Here is a 20,307-nt window from a genome sequence, read left to right on the forward strand (position 1 = left end):
GACTGCCATCTGCTCAAAGCAGAAGGGGGGGCATGGCATGCAGAAGGTCCCTGGTTCAATTCCTGGCATCTCCAATTAAATAATCTGGCCGTAGGTGATGCAAAAGACCTCAACCTAAGACCCTGGAGAGCCACTGCCAGTCTGACTGACCAAGGTATAAGGCAGCTTCATGTGTCCAAGTCAAACTTAAAATCTACAGATGCCTATGAAAAGTATAGCCAACAAACAGCATGGCATCCCCCTCCTCATAAGGGGAAAGGTCTGACAGGGTGGACCTCTCTTTCCTTAGAAAGAATACACAAATTCAAGAAATTTGATGAATGTCTCAAGTTCTGATCCATTCGTATTCCTCAGGCCTATTCAATACAGTTACACCCGATTTGGCAGACTGCAATGGCTCTCTCTTGGAGCCAAGCCTGACAGTGAACTCCTCTCCCCTTCTTTTTCATCTGTCCAGAATAATTGCCACACTTGTTTTTCCAATACATTCACACCCATATTTTTCTTCGCTCTCCTGTGACAGAGGTTGGATCCACAAAAAAACTCAACATGGAAGATGAAATGGGAGATTCTCTGAGAACCAACCATTCTTTGTACTCTTTTTCCATTGAGCAAAAATCGCAAATTGAATATTCAAATTACTAACTTATCAAGAATTTCTTTAAAAGAAGAGTCGGTTTTTATACCCCACTTTCTCTACCTTTAAGGAGTCTCAAAGCGGCTTACAATCCCCTTCCCTTCCTTGTGAGGTAGGTGGGACTGAGAGAGTTCTGAGAGAACTGTGACTAGGCCACCGTCACCCAGCAGGCTTCATGTGGAGGAGTGGGGGAATTAAATCCAGTTCTCCAGATTAGAGTCCTCCACACTTAATCACTACACCACGCTAGCTCCACAACCTAATTTTCTAAATTTTTGCTTTATTTTTTATACCTTTCTTACTTTTTGTTGCTTTTTAAATCCCTTTGTACATAAGTTCCCCGCCAAATTTATTTGGATGCATATCTAAGACCATGTCCTTTGATTATGGATCAATTATTGTGCTCTGGTTGTATATTCACAAGTAACAATGCTTAAAACGACACCTATCTTCCACTGAAAATGTGGGGGGAAACCACAAGTGCTTTGTTCATGGCTCACAGAAATGTCTTTAAAGTGAAGTAAGATAATTAACCTGCATAATCTTGAGCATGTGCCCAAAGGGGCAAGAATAGCCCCTAGTTCTCAGATTTGACAAGACAAAATGGGCTGGACAGTTCCTCCACTTTAAAGACCAAGAAACCCATCTAATTGCTTGGACTGCCCACTCTTGCTATGGAAGGGCACAACATATCTTGGCATAACATTCACCTATAAAGAGATATTAAATTATATCACTGAGACAACGTTTTCTTTTGGGGTCCCCACATATCCCGCATCCAGCCCAAACTGTCTACCAAAGGAGCTATGAAACAGGAAAAGGAGACTGAAGACCCACCCTTGGCTACTGAAAGTGTTGCTTTTCCCAAATTTTGTAGCCTTCAGTGGTTACCTCACATGTGCATGCTTCTTCCCTTGAGGACTAGAAGCTTCATTTTCATTTAACAAAAATACAAATTTTTCAGGATTTATAACAGCATCTATCAGATTTGCAATATCACAAACATACAAAATATATCTAATCCCCTCTCAACTCTGCAGCAATAAAAACAAACAAATCATAATGACTGTCTATAAATCCCATCTCTCACACTGTACATATAAAGCATCCAAGCTAAGTAAACCTTACACTCAGATGCCAACTTTCTTCTGCCACATCTCTATGGCTAAACCCAGTGGGCAACCACACCTGGTAATGGGCAAGGGTGTTGAGCCTTTTCCAGTCATTGTCGATCTTGGTGGTTACATCTTCATCCTGCAGTATTATCCGAGCCATCCTGCCCTGCCGCCACTCTGCACCGATGGAAGAGAAGGGCATGGGGTCACTGGGGATCGTGCTCACTTCGGACAGATCACAGAATGAAAGGCATGGAGAAGCATGTGAATGAAGCGTGGCACAAACAATTTTTTAAAAAGCCACACCCCACTTTAAACCCTCAGCCATCTTGTGAGCCTCTGTGGCCAACAGCAACTGCGCTGAGCAGACTGGCCGTATGCTTAGATATAGTATGTGTCTTTTCCGTGCTCCCCTTGGAAAAATGGGATCTTATCCTTCTTGGACACCACAGTTCTGTTTCTCAGCTCAGCCTGGTGAATCCCACAGCAACAGAAAACATCCCCATCCCAATGAATCTTGTTCCCTCCTTTATTACACTGTGAAGCATTAAATGCTGAGCTTGATCCATCACAGATACATTAAAACTGTCCCCCTCCCCAAGGGAGGCTGAAGAATGACCTTGTTTGCAATCTGGGATATATGGGTGAATCTCTTCGGGTATAAGGAATCCTGCCTTAGTGCTGCTGAAGTAAGCAGGTCCCCCTCTGTCATGTGTAGTTTGATCCTCAGATGCCTCTTAAGAGTGCCATGATTCTACACAGAGCTGGCTGCTGAAGGTATTATGCATATCTTGAACTATACTATTTATTCATTAAAAAAAAATTACACCCGCTCTCCTAAGTCATAGCTAATGAGACAGTTTCCATAATCACCACCACCACAGCTTTTAGAGATCAAAATTAAAAAAACCTAAAAATATATAACAAATAGTGGCATAAATCAGTTAAAAACAATTATCATAAAAATGGCAAAATGAGCCACGGCTAAAATTAATCAACAGCAATGGGGTGGGGAGACCCTTATACACACTGACACAAACAAATCAACCAACAACCTGGGAAAACAAAAGTCCTAAAACTATATCTAAACAGTTTTCATCTGGCACTAGACAAATTGCCACAGGGAGAGTATTTCATAGTTAGGGTCAGCACTGAAAAGGCCTTACGTATAGCGGCCACCCGCCTCGTTTCTGTCACTTGGGCACATAGAGCAATGTTTCCAAAAAAACTTAAATGCTAGGTAGACTTTGAGGGGAGCAAGAAGCCCTTTAAGTACCCTAGTCCTGAACCATCGAGAGCTTTAAAGGTAATAGCCAGCATTCTGAACACTGCCCAGATGCAAATCCTGATGTGCTTCTAGTAGTTTGTGCCAAACAGCAACCTTGCTGCCATACTCTGAACCAGCTGAGGGTTCCAAACAAGCTTCAAAGGCAGCTTAGCACAGTAAACACCAATGGCTCCATCCAACAGTACACTAACAACATGATGAAGTGTGCTGGATAATGCATTTCCCTCCCTTAGGGCAAAACATGCATAATTAGGGCAAGGCATATCTCTCTCCCCATAAAGGCTCTTCTATAGTGATTTGGGCCCCAAATATTTTGCTTGTGAGAGTGGATTCACACAACCATGTCTCCACTTGATGGCTACAGCTGTTAGCTGTTAGCAATGGAATGGAAGGGCCTGTGATCCACTGATCACACAAGGCTTGAAATATCAACTGGTTGTGTGAATTCAGCCCGAGTTTCCACTGACCAAACAGGAAAGCAACTCTGCCTCTGCAGCTCACCTAGATCCATGTCTCCTGCTTTGGGTCTCTGGGAGTAGGGGACCCCCTTGTACACAGCATCCAGAAGCTTCTCTTTCACTTGTGTGATGGTATCGCAGTTCAGGACCTTGACTGGGATCTCAGGAGCATTTTCATTCTCAGGATTCACACAGTTCAGAGTCTACACAAAAGAAGGAAGTAAATATATCTGTGAGAAGGGGTGTGGCACATTAAACTATGATTATAAAGCGGGAGGGGGCACAGAAGGAGATGGAGGAGGGAAAAAGCAGCATCCCAACAGCCTTCAAGGCTGCTTCACCTCCCTGACCATTCGACGGGCAGTCTTAGGGCATACAAAGGTGCACTGCAGAACCTTCTCACTCCAAAAGCATCCTGGTTGGCCACTGTGTGAGGCAGGATGCTGGACCAGATAGTCTACTGGTCTGATCCAGCAGGGCTCTTATCTTCTTAGCCTGGGATGACACCCAAGCCTATAGGATGACCCCCAAGGCTATTGCTCCTACCTTTCCAAAACAATAAACATACAAATTCCCTGGGCTAGATCAGACCAAGGGTCTGTCTAGCTTCGGGATGGCTCCAACAGTGCCTGCCATATGCTGTAGAAAATTCACAGGCAGGGCACAACGTAATAATCATGCGGCATTCCTTGACCACCATGTCCATAAATCAAAGGTACATTAAGTCTCAGAGGCTTCATTTAGATCTTAGTGACTAATACCCATTTATAAGAAAGCAACATTAGTATGGTCTGTGCAGTAATTCCTAAAAGCTGGGACATCGTGGGGTTTTCCAACTGGGTTATACAGACAAGGTACATAAAGGCTAAAAGGCGGACCAGTGTTGAGAAGTGGTTAGAATATCGGACTAGGATCTGGGAGATCCATGTTCAAATCCCCATTTTGCCATGGAAGCTTGCTAGTGACCTTGATCCATTCACTCTCTCTCTCTCAGCCTAATCTACCCCATAGGGTTGTGGCAAGGTTAAAATGGAAAATGGGAGAATGTAGTAAGCCGCTTTGGGTCCCCACTGGGGAGAAAAGTGAGGCATTAGTGAAGAGGAGGAGGAGAAGAAGAGTTGGTTTTTATATGCCGACTTTCTCTACCACTTACGGGAGAATCACCTTCCCTCCCCCCCCCCCACAATAGACACCCTGTGAGGTAGGTGGGGCTGAGAGAACTGTAACTAACCCAAGGTCACCCAGCTGGCTTCATGTGCAGGAGTGGGGAAACAAATCCAGTTCACCAGATTAGCCTCTGCTGCTCATGTGGAGGAGTGGGGAATCAAATTTGGTTCTCCAGATCAGACTCCACAGCTCCAAACCACCACTCTTAACCACTACACCACACTGGCTAAAGTAATTGGCTGCCCAGGGATGTGGTGGGTTTTCCTTCCTTCGGGGTTGTTAAGAGGTGGCTAGATGACTATCTGTCAGGGATGCTTTCAGTTCTTGAACTGCATAGGGAGTTGGACGGGATGGTATGTAGGCCCCTTCCAACTTTTAATTCTATGATAAATAAACAAATACTCATTTGAAAAGTTGGCTTCAAGTTCAAAATCCTCTCCCAAGAATGCAGAGGGCATCACTGATGTGGTGTGGTTGGTAAAACAAATGTCTTAACTGTTCTCTGCTTTCTTGCCTGTCTTGCTACATTACCCCTTTCCCTCCACCCAACCCAGTCCTGGTGTATGGGACACCAACCCTGTTAAACTGCTGCACTTAGGGGGTCCTGGCAAGAACCAGTCCTTGTCGAGGCTCCCACTTGCACTAACCAGCATTTTGTAGTCAATTTGTTGACGGATGAGCTTGTCTTCACTTAGGGAATAGCGAGCTTCTCCCGTGATGGCATCAATGGGCCCCTTTTCCATCTGCTGTTTGATGGCACAGTAAAGCATGAACAGAGGTTCACCTGCACACTCCTACAAATAGAGAAGGAAGCAAGAAATGAGAGAAGAGATCAGACATAACACCCAACACTCAATTTTGAATGAACATCAGGATACCTAGAAGAAATGGAGAGTGAGAGTGGGGTGTTCTCGTGCTTCAGAATCAAACTTGCATCAGAGACTGTATTTAATAAATAGAATCTCTGGCTCACGACAATATCCGTTTTGGAAAACATTTGCTGGGGTGGGTGGGGAAACGATTCTACTGCATACACAGAAGTGGCTACTGTTGTCACAAGATCAAGATTTGGCCAGTGATTACAATCTTTATTGCCTTTGGAACTTGCTCGGTTTGCTTTGGTACAGACTCTCATTTCATCTACAATAGTAATTCTTTGGATATTTACCCCAACCCCCTCTGAAACCTTCCCTCCCTATTTGCAGCGTATGAGTCATAAGCAAATTGTTTCAGCTGTCTATTCCCCCCCCCCTTCTACCAGAATGTGTGTCATCTATTATTAACACAATATACTTTAGCGTTATAGCAATAAAGTCTGAAAAATCACATGTGGACTTGATACATTCAAGGGGGTTAAATGAAGATCCCTTGACTTCTTTTTAAAGGCTAAGCTCACCCAAGAAGCAAAAGACGACACTTAAAGCATTGTGGTGTGGAGCCTACAGAGAATTACCTGACAGGATAAGCGTACAACCAAGATCTACCTCCAACTAACTATCTTTCAGTAAGGATCTGGACTATGGGATTTTCCACAAATAATCAGTTCAGTCCTTTGTGTTCAATCTTACCTACTGATGGGTCGAACTAAGGGTCACCCATCCCAGGATATCGGAAAGATTTAAAACCCACCTCTCAACCAAAGATTTCAGAGGTTGTTTTCACATTAAAAATACACAAAAACAATTCAACCAACAAGAAAACGGCAACAAATTGATTTAAAAACAATTCTGTTTCTAAAGCACAACTTGTCCCACCCAAACACATCTAAATCAACCCAAAGCCTGAGTGAATTAAAAAGGCTTAAGACAACTAAAATTAGAAAGACTGTGGGAGCAACCATAAGCAGATCTACTCTGGGAAGGCTCATGTTACTCAGTGTGGCTTGCTCTCAGAAAAATGGCCTTAATATTGCAGCTTAAATTATTTATTTATTTGGCTTTTTATCCCGCCCTCAATCCCCGGACGAGGCCAGGCTCAGGGTGGCTAACAACAGGTACTAATACAATAAATACAATAAAATAACAGAATAAATCTGTAAAAAAAACACATAAAAACAATCCCAATAGAATCCTCAGTTATTATTACAGACAGCTGGCGCTCTTCCTTAAAGCATAATCACCACTGTGGGGTACAGCAAGACAGTCAGCCCCCCCATATGCTACTTGGTAACAACAAAGAAAAAAGGAAGGGGGGGTAAGGGATACCAGCTCCAATGGAAACTGTAGCTGCCCTCAAATATAAGCCTTGTGAAATATCTCCATTTTACAGGCCCTGGGAACTCTTTAAGTTCTGAGTGCAGGGAGGGAGTGCCACATAGGGTTGCCAACCTCCAGGTTGTGGCTGGAGATCTCCTGCTATTATCCAGCCGATAGAGATCAGTTCACCTGGAGAAAATGACCACTTTGGCAATTGGACTCTATGGCATTGAAGTCCCTCCCCTCCCCAAATCCCTCCCACCTCAGACTCCACCCCAAAAACCTCCCACCGGTGGCAAAGAGGGACCTGGCAACCGTAGTGCCACAGCTGAGGCGTCACGGCAGAAAATACCGCTATCTCTAGTACTTATCCATTTAGCTCTGGTAAAAGTTTCTAGAGAAGAACCTCTGCAAAAAAAATTCTTGGGAGGGATCGCCACGGTCATTTAAGAACCCTGGTCCAAGACTGTTTAGGGCCACCTGGGCCTGAAAAAGGCTGCAAGACAATTATACTGTCTCTGCTCAGCTCTTCATTTTCAACTTCCATCAGAATGAAGTACAAAGCCAAACTGGACACTTATCTGAATCCCCTGACACTTAGCCCAATAACTGTCCTCAATGAAGTTGTCTTCCCTCCTCTTTGAAATAACAAAACAATCAACTCATGCTATTAGCTTCTGCAGTACTCCATAGTCATGAGGTCCCCAAGTCAATCATTACATGTATGAATCAAAAATTTCCCATTAGTTCCTCTGCATTTACTGCCTGGTTAATTTCTTCGAGTGTCCCCTAATATTGCCATTATGCAAAAGCACAAGTACACAGTTGGCTACTCGTTTCCCTGTACTAATAACAGATCACACAATCCAGCATTATTGTGCAACATGCTATCAGACTTATAATGTTCAGACTTTCTGGAACAGCAACAAAAAATTGCTCAATCCCAAATATGGGAGGTATACCAGTATACATATATAAATGAAACGAAAAACTTAAGAACAAAGCAACACCCAAAAGAAGGATGCCCAACCAAAGCCTAACATTAAACAGGACTGGAGGTAGCATGCTGAAGCAGGGGAGAAGAAAACAAAATGAGTAGGTTGAGGTTTGATTGTCACTGCTGGAAGAAATGGTTGGGATGGACATCACTCTGAAAACAGATGCCAGTGGAGACAGACCTTGTCTTCAATCGTCTCTGGATGAGGCCCCCAGTCCTGCTACATGGGGCCTCTAAAATCTTTTTATATTGCATATCGCCGCCTTTTAGCCCTGGCTAGAATTGAGATGCAAGGGGAAAGGGTAGGGACAGAACTCCTGTGACCTCAGTTCCACCATCACTTTCCCTGCTGGCCACCCCAGCGACAAATTCTACTTTGGTGCAAAAAAGCTCTTGCTCTCTCTGTCACCATATGCTGTTAGCATCTCGTTAGCATCTGCGGTAATTAAAGAGACAGCTGCTAACGAGGAGGAACAGGCATACATCATCTCTAGACCTTCCGACAACACGCCTGTCTTTGAAATTATGTTTCATTTGCAAACTTGGCTTCATTAAGTCTGCTTGGGAGGGGGGGGAGAGAGAGAGAGAGAGAGAGAGAGCACAAATGTGGGTGCTATGCTGTTTATTAATAACTGTCTTGTCTCCTCACAATGCACAAGTCAAATGATGACCGCACATTAACAGGCACACGTGGCAATTCTGTTCCAGCTTGGGGAGACTTCCCTTCTCCATTAAGGTGAGGCAGAAAATGCATCTTCTAAGGAAGTTCTTGGCTCCTTATAAAATCTAACTGCAAACCATTCAGCCAAGAGAAAGCGACGCAGAGGGAGAATAAACTGAAGATGGCTCCTTGGCCACATCTTGTTAGTCTACTGCACACCCTCTGCAACACTTGCAGTCAGATCAGGAGTCATGCATAGTTTTGGGGGTGAAGTGCCCAGCTTTTCATTAGGGCCATGCAAAAGTATTCACGAGAGCAGTGGATTGCTTTTTTAAAAGATTGCCTCTAACTCGTTGAACATCCAAGTCCAGAGAGGTTCTGCTGGTCTTCTGCTTTGCACAACAGACTACAAATGTAGGGTCCTGTGTTTCTTAAATCTCTGGGTAGTTAATTATTATTATTATTTTTTTGTGTGTGTATGTATGTTTCTTTTAATCTCTTAGTCACACAAATGCATGTGGGCAATGTGCTATCCTGAAATACTGGAAGAACTTTCTGTAAGAATGAGCAAGTTCAATATCTGCTTGCAACAAGAGGCTGGAAGAACTAAGGAGCAGATTGTAGTTTCAAGCGAACAGCAATATGCCCATATGGGAACAGGCCACTGCATCTGCCCCTAGCAAAGCCAACAATGAGCTCCGTAGTTCAGCATTATGCCAAATAACTTGTTAGCCAGCTTTATGATTCACTGGAAATTTAGCACACACTGATTCTAGAAAACCTGCTCTGGCTCTTCACCGCTTGTGTTCCAATGTAAAGGGATAGAATCGTTTTACTTCTTCTATTAGGAAGTATGGGGGGGAAATGGTACCTTTTGGAACCAGGTCACTCCATGCTTCCAAAGAGGCCTTTAGATCCTGGTGGTACACACCAATGACAAGAATGGTGCCTACCAGAATAATTTCCATGTCTGCAGAAGCCTGTAGTACAGACTGTCCCAACCCTCTTGGCCCTTACCGTGGAATCATCTGTGGCCTGGAGCCCTCAATACACTGGGGTCCTGTTTCACCCCCTCCACCAAGTTGGCTATGGAGGGGTGAGATGGAGGGTTCATTTTCTGGAGCGCAGGCTACAACACACTTAACTAATGTGTGTCAGGGCCTGGTATAATAGGCTGGCATGATAGGAAATGCAAACTGCATCCAGATTTGGCATGATAAGAAATGCAAGCAGCATTCCTTTGTAGAATTCAGTCTCTATCCCACTAAAGGCTAGCCAGAACCACAGCACCCCACCACATTCTGCAAACCACCACCCCCTCCCGCAAAATTGGATAACATTCCTATGGGAAAGTGACCAAGGTCATAAAAGCTGGCAAAGGCAACTTGGCATCTCTAGGCTAAGTTCTTTGCTAACAGTGCATACACCCCAACAGCTGTGCAGCAAGGATTATGTACTGATTTGCAACAATTAAGAGCACTTCATCAGCTAACAGGAGATATCTACCAGTGCATGCACATCATAACAATCCGCTGCTCTCTAACTGGAGATGGTGGGGGGAAGATAGAATACAGAACTTACTTTTCCTGAAGCAATTACAAGTCTGTTTTGAGACTTTTAAGGACACAGCGCAAAAGATTAAGTGATATGACTGTGAGAGTGTATAGGGAGTATGGAATGAGATTCTGTGAAACTGACCCATAGCTTTGAGCCCAGTTCCTAGTAGAAAGGAGCCAGATGCAAAACAATCAATTAAGGAATGAAAAACAAACATTCTCGCCACTTGATGCTCTAGCAGGGCTGGGTGAAGATAAGCGTGTGTGTTAAGTGCCCTTAAGTTGATTCTGACTCATGGCAAGGACCCCCCTAAATTTATGAGTTTTCTAGGACATGGCATTTCAGTTATTTTCTTCTTGCTGTGGATACTAACCACTCACATTGATCCAGAGACACAGACCCAAATCCTTCCACTGGGGAAACACCGTGACCCCACCCCAGCCCAGGATGAATTTTCTCAACAAAAATTATATACAAGTTACCATCGTAACTTTCTTCCAACAGAATGTTGATGCCATTCTGCAGAGGCAAAATCAGTTAAATATCAGTTAAATTGTAAATATCAGTTAAATTGTAAATTTCAGTTAAATTGTATGATTTACGAGGCTAACATACAGAATCAGTCCAGTATTGCCTTATCTGACTGACACCAGCTCGCCAAGATAAAAGCCATTCCCAGACCTGCCAGTGAGATCCTTTTAACTGGAGTTGCCAGGGCTTGAACCTGTGACCTTCACCATTCAAAGAAAGAGATAAAGCAGTGCATTAATTATCCCCTCCTACCAACTACTGGGCTAAGATTAGAGGCAGTGATCTGATTCTGAGAAACAAGTTCAAGGTTCTTACAGCTGTGAGTATGCTGGTAGTGTTTACTCTGTTGGTGAGAGGTACAGCTTTTAGGATAGTCCTTATCTACAACTTTCCCAACTCTGTGTGAAAGAGGGCAGTCTGTGAAAAGGACATGGGCATGTGTGTGGAAAAGATGCAAGACAAAACGTTCTCGAGGGAAACCCCCCTCCCAAACCTCTAAAGGATGAAGAGAAGCTGCAGGATGCAGAGGCATGTGTCAATGTTGGCATTTGCATGTGAGTGCCTGTGCGGTACGCGGAGAGGACGCCTGAGGCAGCACGAGCCAAACTAGCTAACGCTCACAGTGTCTTATTGATGAGATTTAGCTCATCAAGCACCTAATATTGTGCATTTTTCAATGCTCCTCTTTATCTGTTTCACTCTCCCATTCCCTGGGATGGCTCATTAGAAGGCTGATGAATGGTGCTCGAGGCCTCAACAAAAGCAACCGCTCGCTGCCAAGGCCTGGTGATTCCTCGATGCCTGCTCGTTCCCCACCTTTGCCATAACAGGCACCCAGGAAGGAGGGGGAGAGAAGAAGAGCCCTTTGATCTCGTTCTTAAGGATCGATATGCAGTTTCCCGGCTCGGATGATTGGCAGGGTTGCTTTTCTTGTCTATTTTTCACATGCCTCGAGATGTTACTGTGGCACTGTCAAGGGGGGGGGGCTAACAATAATCCCTTGTGTCCCCCGCCGTACAGCATGCCTGTGGGATCCATTCAAGCAGAAATGAGGGCAACTGGGCCATCTAGCATATGCATGAAATGTGGGGCTATTGGGGGGGCAGCTTCAGAGCTGCAAGGCAGAGGTGCTCCTAAAAACAATTCCTGGGAGAGAACAGCAGCAAGATGTAGATTCTTCCTTTTTTTTTTTTTTTTTTTTTTGTGGATGTTAGCAGCTCATGCTGGTCCAAGGTGTGTGTTAAGTGGGGTCAAGTTGCTTCCAACTCATGGCGACTCTATGTATCAATGTCCTCCAAACGTCCTATCTTTAACAGCCTTGCTCAGGTCTTGCCAATTGAGGGCTGTGGCTTCCTTTATTGAGTCAATCCATCTCTTGTTGGGTCTTCCTCGTTTCCTGCTGCCCTCACCTTTTCCTAGCATGATTGTCTTTTCCAGTGACTCTCGTCTTCTCGTAACGTGCCCAAGTACAATAGCCTCAATTTAGTCATTTTAGCTTCTAGTCAGTTCAGGCTTAATTTGATCTAGAACCCACTGATTTGTTGAGGTCCACAGTATCCGTAACATTCTGCTCCAACACCACATTTCAAAGGAATCTACTTTCTTCCTATCAGCTTTCTTCAATGTCCAGCTTTCATACCCATACATAGTAACAGGGAACATGATGGCATGAATTAACTTGATCTTGGTTGCTACTGACACATCCTTACACTTAAGAATCTTTTCTAGCTCCTTCATGGCTGCCCTTCCCAGTCTCAATCTCCTTCTGATTTCTTAGCTAGTCCTAGGACACAAACCCAAATCCCTCCCATTGAGGGAACAGGGCAGGGCTCAGCCCCTCCAAGGGTTCATTTTGTCAGGGGGGGAAACCAGCCACTAACAGCTGTCTGCTTGGAAAATGCAGGCACACTCACTTGCCTCATTTGCATGCACATTTGCTGCAACTTAGGGAAAAAAGCATATGCTCCCCTGCTGGCTATCCACTTGCTGTAGAGTCTGTTCCCAGTATCTTGACTACTACTACTAATTTCACAAGCACTTGTCTCCTTCAAGACAATTGGAGAAAATGAAGAAAGATTATGGAGGCCCCTGTTCTTTTTAAGATCACACAAAATGTGCTGGCAGGACATGCAAAGACAGTGGATGCAGCTCCTTCTCTTAAGCATCCCACTAAGTTTGGCATTGGCAATGAAGACAAGGAGGCACACACCTCTCACATGGGTCCCCAAAATGGGGAATGGACGGAGCCGCTAGGCTTGATTGGGTGGTGACAACTGGCAGCAGAGCCAAATTCCAGCAGCATGAAGTCCACCCTTCCTTTTTCCAGCTTGGAATGCAGATTTTCTATTTCAGGAGCCCAAGCCACGGGGATATTTTCGAAAGAGAATTTTCTACAGACAGGCTCCTGCTGCCTCCCACGCGCAGCTTGAGACATATTTCCAGACCACACATACATTCTCCAAAATGTGAGCGCCTTTGCCTGAATCTTGTGTCTAAATACTGGACTGGGGTGCATTGCTCATCAAGAGTAACTGAATGTTACGTTCAGGATACAGAGCTTGACAACTGCAGAATTTGGAAGCTGTGACAGAGCAATAGCAGAAATTTTCTTCTGGCCACAGAACTTGCTTTATGAGAGTCAGGATGGAGTGAAAACCCATCAAAACTCGCCAGAGCTTCAGACATGGTCATTGAGGTCTCCACTGCTCAAGAATCTTTCTTCAGCCCCCTCCCCTGTCAGTCTCCATAGCAGAGGAGCTGTGGCAGCACCAGCACATGGGGGAACTTATGGAGTTCCGCAGGGCCTGTAAAACAGAACTGTTCCACCAGGCCTATGGTTGAGACCAGCTACGGTTTCCCTTATCATTGCTGGCCTCACTACCCTACCCTACTGTACCTTGCCTGAGTGTTTCCATCTTACTTGCAGGCTCTGCATCTTGTTCGAACTGCCTGCAGGCCCTGCTGTGGCCTTATGTCAAAATTATATGCGTCATTGAGATATGTGATTTTATTATTCGTAAGGGCTGTTTTTAACTTCCTGTTTTAATGCGATTCTGCAGTTTTATTGTACGTTTATTGTTATGTGAGCTGCCCTGAGCCTGGCTCTTGCTGGGGAGGGGGGTGGGGCTATAAGAATGTCGAAATATACATACATACATGCTAGAAACAAGTCCCTTCCCTTTCCAGTCCTGCTTCCAGCAAAGTGTCCTGCTACAGAGGCTCACTACAGTAGATCTCCTATGTTGCTCTTTCTCCCTCAGCCCCTGCCCAATCACACAGAGATGCAACAGGTGTAGCCAGAACTAAGCAAATTAAACATCACAGTGCACAAGGCCAACTTAAGCACAGTGGAACAATATATCGGCTTGAAGTGCTGAGCTTAAAAAAAAACAAAAAACACCCAACTCCTTTTAAATTAAACAACAGCAAAGCACCATTCCTGCTTACATCTTTGCAAAGTGACAGACGTTCTACAGTATTGTATATTTTTATAGATAGGGCCATCCCTTGACAGAGGCAAAGAGCCAAGTGCACGTAAATGATACCATAAATCACGTCGCATTGGTGATCACTTGCGGTCTCCATAGCTTTCAGCTTGCCTGGGATTGATCCAGACTTTCTCTTAACGAGGGGCAGCATCCCATAAAAACAGCTCAGTGCCACCACAACACACTGAGTAAAAAGCCAAGCAAGATCCTGGGGCGGCATCACTTGGATGGAACTACCACTGCCACAGGTTGTTTTCTTCTGTAGCGGGCAGTAAACTACAGCTCCTCTAACATGCAGCCTCTATTCAGCAATGGTGCAGCAGCTTTTGGCTCCAGGCTAGATAGGGGGTTCCGTCTACACTTTTCATAACCAGTCATTTTTGCTAGGGAAAACTAGACTAATGGAATAAATGCACTACATACTAATAAGACACACTGTACCTGGCTATATTGGGCAGGTGGGGGGAAGGAATTCATGCATGACTTAAAACACAACACTGAGATCCTGGGAAAGTATTCCACATTACAGCCATTCAGGCTGTGGTGCAGACCACCTGTCTTCTGGAGTTCTTTTCCCTGGAAATTGCTGGTGTAGCTTTGTGATCTCTGCTGCTCAAGAACCTTTCTGCAGCTCTCTCCCCTAGTCAGACAGCACCTTTCCATCAGTGCCTCACAGCATGGATTATGGCTTTAAAACTTTGTGAGGTAGGATGAGTTGGTGTGGTGTAGTGATTACACTATTGGACAGCAATGAAAAAGATCCAGGTTCAAACCTCCATGAAACTCACTGAGTGACATACATGAAGCTGCCTTCTACTGAATCAGACCCTCGGTCCATCAAAGTCAGTATTGTCTACTCAGACCGGCAGCAGCTCTCCAGGGTCACAGGCAGGGGTCTTTCACATCACCTACTTGCCTAGTCCCTTTAACTGGAGATGCCAAGGATTGAACCTGGGACCTTCTGCACGCCAATCAGAGGCTCTACCACTGAGCCACGGCCCCTCCCCTTGGGCCAGTCACTCTCTCCCTGAGTCCAACTTCCCTCACAGAGTTGTGAGGATAAAAGCAGGAGAGGAGCACCTGGTACGCCCTAAGTTCTGCTGAGGAAGAGCAGGATAAAAATGTGATCGTTTACTACATGGGACAGAGGGATATCATGTAGAGAGAGTGTCAGATTAGGATCTAGAAGATGAAATCTCCACACTACCATGAAGTTTACTGAGTACTTTGGTCCATTAGTTCTCTCAGCCCAACTTACCTCACAGGGCTATTGTGAGTATAAAATGGAGTTTGTCACCCTGAGCTCCTTGGAGGAACAGTAGGATAAAAATGTACTAAATAAACAATAAACAGGCAGGATCAGTGCAAGCTCCAAGAAACCCCATTTCTGCACCAATCTGCTATATCTTGAAGAGTGATGGGACAAGCCACAGCGTGGGCTGCACTTTGCCTTACGGCGGGTCCAAAATCAAATAAGTACTCTGATTTAGGTTTTTGTAAAGAAGCAAATGCATGCGACTCTTGATTTGACCGGAATCTAGAAATAAAAGGATGGGTACTGAAACCTTTCATCCCATTCCATCCTTCTCCCCACCACTGCAACTGTTATTTGACAAATAGGGACACTTAACTAAAAACCCACAGGAATTCCTGATTATCTATCTTCCTTGACATGATTCCTGATTCCCAGTGTAGTGTCCCAGCCAGCATAATTCCTACATCCAACAAGGAAACTGTTTCATCAAACTGGAAGGCCCAGGATCTCTTCTGCAGCCCCACTCCGTATGGTTAGTAAAGCGTTCTCCTCTTACCTTTAAGAACTTGTACAGAAGGAATGTGAACCAGTTTGTCAGCATTTTCTCAGCCACTGACTCCGTCCTGCAGGGGAAGCAGAGACAGCAAGTGTGATAACGGGAAAATCAGAACCCTCTGATCTTGTCTGAACATCTCAGATCTTTTTTTTAAATTTTTTTGCTATTTCTCTTAAAGGATTTAAAGGCCAAACCTTGAAAGGCAGGGATCTCAAAGCAAAGAGAAGGGTGGCCGGAACACTGGTGTTTGCTATGACAAAATCTAAAGATAGTTCTGGCTACAGACAATCCCAACAGAACTCATTAGCGTTTACCCTAGTCTCCTGCAAATCATAGCCATACAAACGCAGCTGTAGAGTTCATCCTATACCCCTCAGCAAATCTCCAGGGTGGTATAAGGGTACTGGAGAGGGCTCCAGGGAAGATTCTTCTGGCTCAGGGATACAACTATTGTCTCTTTCATTCCTGTTTCCCATTTCTAATGAGTTCTCCCTCAGGCCACTGCAAGAACCTTCATTTTTACTAAGTAAACTTCCCGATAAATTCTCTTTAGTTAACTTTAAAAAAAAGGAAGGAAGAAAGATAAGGGCTGCAGAATGGAACCAAACTCTGGAACAAATTCAAAATTCTCCTGTATATCCCAATTGGAAAGTGTTCCATTATGGCCATACATAATTTATCATTTTTTAAAATTCTGTTGTTGGAGCAAGGCTGATGATGGTACTACGTCTACATTGGCCACTAAGAAATTCAGAGAGTTTTCAGACTGGACAAAGGGCAAAGGAAAACTATGAAATGGTCCCCAATGCCCATGAGATGTATTACAGCTACTGAGAAATCTCATTGCTTGTAACAGGATTATCTACAAACAGTGTGCCTCTCTTCCGCAGCACGGAAAAGGGAGCAAGGAATGGTACAAAGAATCCATGTTTTATTACATCTGAACTCATATGGCAGCCTTGACTTTATTGTACTGTTTCCCAATTAGCATCTATGTGCCAGCAGCACACATGAACGTAACTTACTCCCTTCATTAGATATGTAGAGAAGGGTTCTTTACTCTCTCTGTCTGAGTGTGGGACTAAGTCAAATGGATCATTGCATGAGGCTCAACATCAACATTCACTGACACCCAAGGCATAAATGAAACTTAACACAATTCAGGCCAATGGCAACTTCCCTGTGTCCTTAAAGAAGGCACAGTGGTCTCTTAAATGAAAAGGGAATCATACATCAAGATACCAATATATACTAGGGGGTTGCTTATTATTAAAATCTTATCATTAAACACATTTTCATACAAGAAATCAACTGAGGTGACATAGGGAACACTGTATGCATAAAGACCATACAACGTTTGGAATAAAATTGCAATATATGCATATGTACAGCTACTGAGTATTGCTCTTTGGGTACTTTAGTAATTGCATTTAAACACTGGTTAACCTTCTTGCACTGCGGTTATATGGCAACTGGGTTGACTGCATCTCTCTCTTTTTTGTCTGTGAGACCGCCGTCAAGAAAGAAAGCCTGAAGTGCTTCACATGGCAGATGTTCTGGGACAGCAGGGAGGGCATTTCAAGTAGTTCCCTGACAAATTTGTTAATGCCATAAAAATCCCATCAGAAGACGGTGTCCCTTTAGGGCAGGAGAAGTTCAGAAACAGGAGCACGCAGAAACACAAGAACAAGGGCAAAGCAGAACTGAAGAGTAGGTAGTTGCGGGATAAAATAGAAACTAAAGGGTGTTCAGGACTTGATAGGCTGGCATGGAATGAGTCTACACTGATTGCTTATAATAAACACTTGCGCCTACTTCACCTTAACACATTGATAAATAACATTTAAAACTATGCACATTTACTCCCTGAAATGGGGAAAAAATATCCAGGTGCCTCTGATTGAAATTCTTTACTTTTTTTTTTTTTTTGGCTGCTCCATTTATTAATCATCAGATCAGCCATTTCATATTCAAATACTCACAAAAGCACAAGCAACGTTAATGACCTCAAGAAGGTAAGTGCCTCCCTACTGCAATAAGGAAGCTGAGAGAGTGAAGCATTACTGGAAAGAACGTTAAGCAAAACAATCAAAATCCCAACCTTCAGTTCTAAAAGCTGCACCGTTTTTTGAACAAGTCTTCACAAAACAAAAGGAGTACCAGGAAGGAAGGAGGGGAAGGGAACAATTAATTATTGCAGGCTGTTGACAGCAAAAGACTAACTTATGTACTTACTGTTGACACAGTCTGCTCAAATTGCATTCCTGCCTACTTCCACCTTCTGCTTTGTTAAACAGAGAAGCACCCCTAACTTTTCTCCCCTAGAAGAGGAGACCATTGTCTGCGAAAGGAAGTCCATTAACCTTGTATTCTTCTTCTTTGCAGCAGTTAAACTAGGCCTGTACTATGCATGACGGAAGAACCCAAATGCAATCCTTTAGCCGGCACACCTCCTGAGATTTCAGGCTTTGGTGAGCTGGGGTGTTGCAAAGTGCATAGGCCTGGTTTAAACCAATAAGAAGATGCTGAACTCTCAACACAATGAACTTATGGAACTGCCTTATCCTGAGTCGAACTATTTAGACAAGTACACTCTCGGCTTCAGCACTTTTTGTTGAATGAGAATCCTTAACTGGAGGCCCCTTCTACGTAGAGAAGTGTGGTGAGAGCCAGCGTGGTGTAGCAGTGGTTAAGAGGGGTGGACTCTGATCTGGAGAACTGGGTTTGATTCCCTGCTCCTCCACATGAAGCCTGCTGGGTGACCTTGGGATAGTCACAGTTCCCTCTGAACTCTCTCAGCCTCACCTATCTCACAAAGTGTCTGTTGTGGAGGAAGGGAAGGTGATTGTAAGCCACTTTGAGACTCCTCAAAGGTAGATAAAGCAGGGAATACAAACCAATTATTATTATTCTCTACCATTGAACTGTGGCCCTCCTCCCATATATGGAACACTTCACACATTTCAAATGATTACTTAACTAATTAAAAAAAAATATTTTCTCTTTCAGCCAGAGGTCCCTAGATAAAATAGAAACTTTTCCTCAAGAGCCATGCTACCTTTGCAGCAACATTCCAAGTTTAGCATACATACAAGCAAGAAACCTGTGAACACTTGTGGGGAATGGAAATCTAATTCTTGCAAAATTATGTAACTGATTGCCATATTGGGGCAGAAAGAATTTTTAGCTATGTCGACAAGAAATGTTTTATGACATGAAACTCAACTAGGTTCAAGAGTGCATCTAGTGCTGCTATGGGCGATCTGCCAAAATATAGTAAATTGCTAAAGACCTACTTCCAGAAAGATGCTCCCCACCTCTCCTTCTAACCTCCAGCGCTGCCACAGAGTAAAGAAAGACAGACTGATTGCGTTCCATACAAGGTGGAAAATATTGCAAATATGGAAAAGAAACTGCAGAAAACAATGGAGGCCTTAAATGAAAAAAAGGAAGACTGAAACAGACTGGCTAGCTTGCAATTTCCAAATTGAGGACTATTTTAGGTGCAACTTGGTTTTGAATAAATGCAACAGTATTAAGGGCAGGTTCTAGGGTTGCCAACTTCCAGGTACTGCAAAATCCCTGTAAGGAAATTATACTCAGTACACAGCCACTATGCACATCAAAACTATTTCAAAATTGTATTACACTTAAACAGCAAACATCAACGTGTACAATACTTTTAGTAAATTACAGGTACTGAACAATAAGACAGACTATGCTAGTAGATTGTATAATATAAAGTCCGTAATATATCAGGTGACAATATAGTCCAAAGCCTGTAATTAATAGAACCCCCAGGGAAAAAAATATACGTTCGGCAGTGAGATCCTGTGCTGTAGTTGAAAGATGCACTCAGTTCTGCGGTCAACTGGTACAGGCTGGCCAATCACGTTCCTCAGATTTTTTGCTGCTGGAGTTTAGCTAGCGTTGAAAGCTAGAGGCTATGCGTTTTCATTCAGTTGTAATTTAAACACATAAGGTTACAAGATCCCGGTAGTAATCTTGTTTCGCGTTGATATTCAACTTGCTTCTTCAGACTGTGCATTTAATTCCGACTGCTAACTTGCAGTTCATGAGAATGACTCCTAGTCCTTACAGGGATTTTGCATAACCTTACATCAGTACACCTCCTGTTCATTGTAACTTCCAGGTACTAGCTGGAGATCTCCTGCTATTACAACTGATCTCCAGCCAATAGAGATCAGTTCCTCTGGAGAAAATGGCTGCTTTGGCAATTGGACTCTATGGCACTGAAGTCCCACCCCTCCCCAAATGCTGCCCTCATCAGGCTCCGCCCCCAAAATCTCCAGGTATTTCCCAACCTGGAGCTGGCAACCCTAGCAGGTTCCGGCACATCTCTGGAGACGCTGCTCTGCAGTCATGGCTACAAAAGGATGTT

The 20,307-nt window shown here is 43.9% G+C and overlaps 1 protein-coding gene across 4 annotated transcripts in view; it reads right to left on the bottom strand.

The window, feature by feature from the left end:
* The window catches only part of PLXNA1 (plexin A1), a 366,161-nt gene that overhangs the window by 22,877 nt on the left and 322,977 nt on the right, over positions 1-20,307 (bottom strand). Inside the window, exons 23-26 of one of the 4 annotated variants that reach the window (XM_056853406.1) lie at positions 15,906-15,972; positions 5,313-5,459; positions 3,542-3,701; positions 1,826-1,929 (exon numbers count right to left, since the gene is read on the bottom strand). In XM_056853406.1, coding sequence (XP_056709384.1) covers positions 1,826-1,929; positions 3,542-3,701; positions 5,313-5,459; positions 15,906-15,972 — 478 coding nt within the window. Of the gene's footprint in view, positions 1-1,765; positions 1,978-3,541; positions 3,702-5,312; positions 5,460-15,905; positions 15,973-20,307 lie in introns of all 4 variants that reach the window. The other 3 variants (XM_056853393.1, XM_056853399.1, XM_056853386.1) reach the window with 3 other exon arrangements.

Source organism: Euleptes europaea, chromosome 1 (assembly GCF_029931775.1).
Source record: "Euleptes europaea isolate rEulEur1 chromosome 1, rEulEur1.hap1, whole genome shotgun sequence".
In the NCBI taxonomy this organism is placed as follows: Eukaryota; Metazoa; Chordata; class Lepidosauria; order Squamata; family Sphaerodactylidae; genus Euleptes; species Euleptes europaea.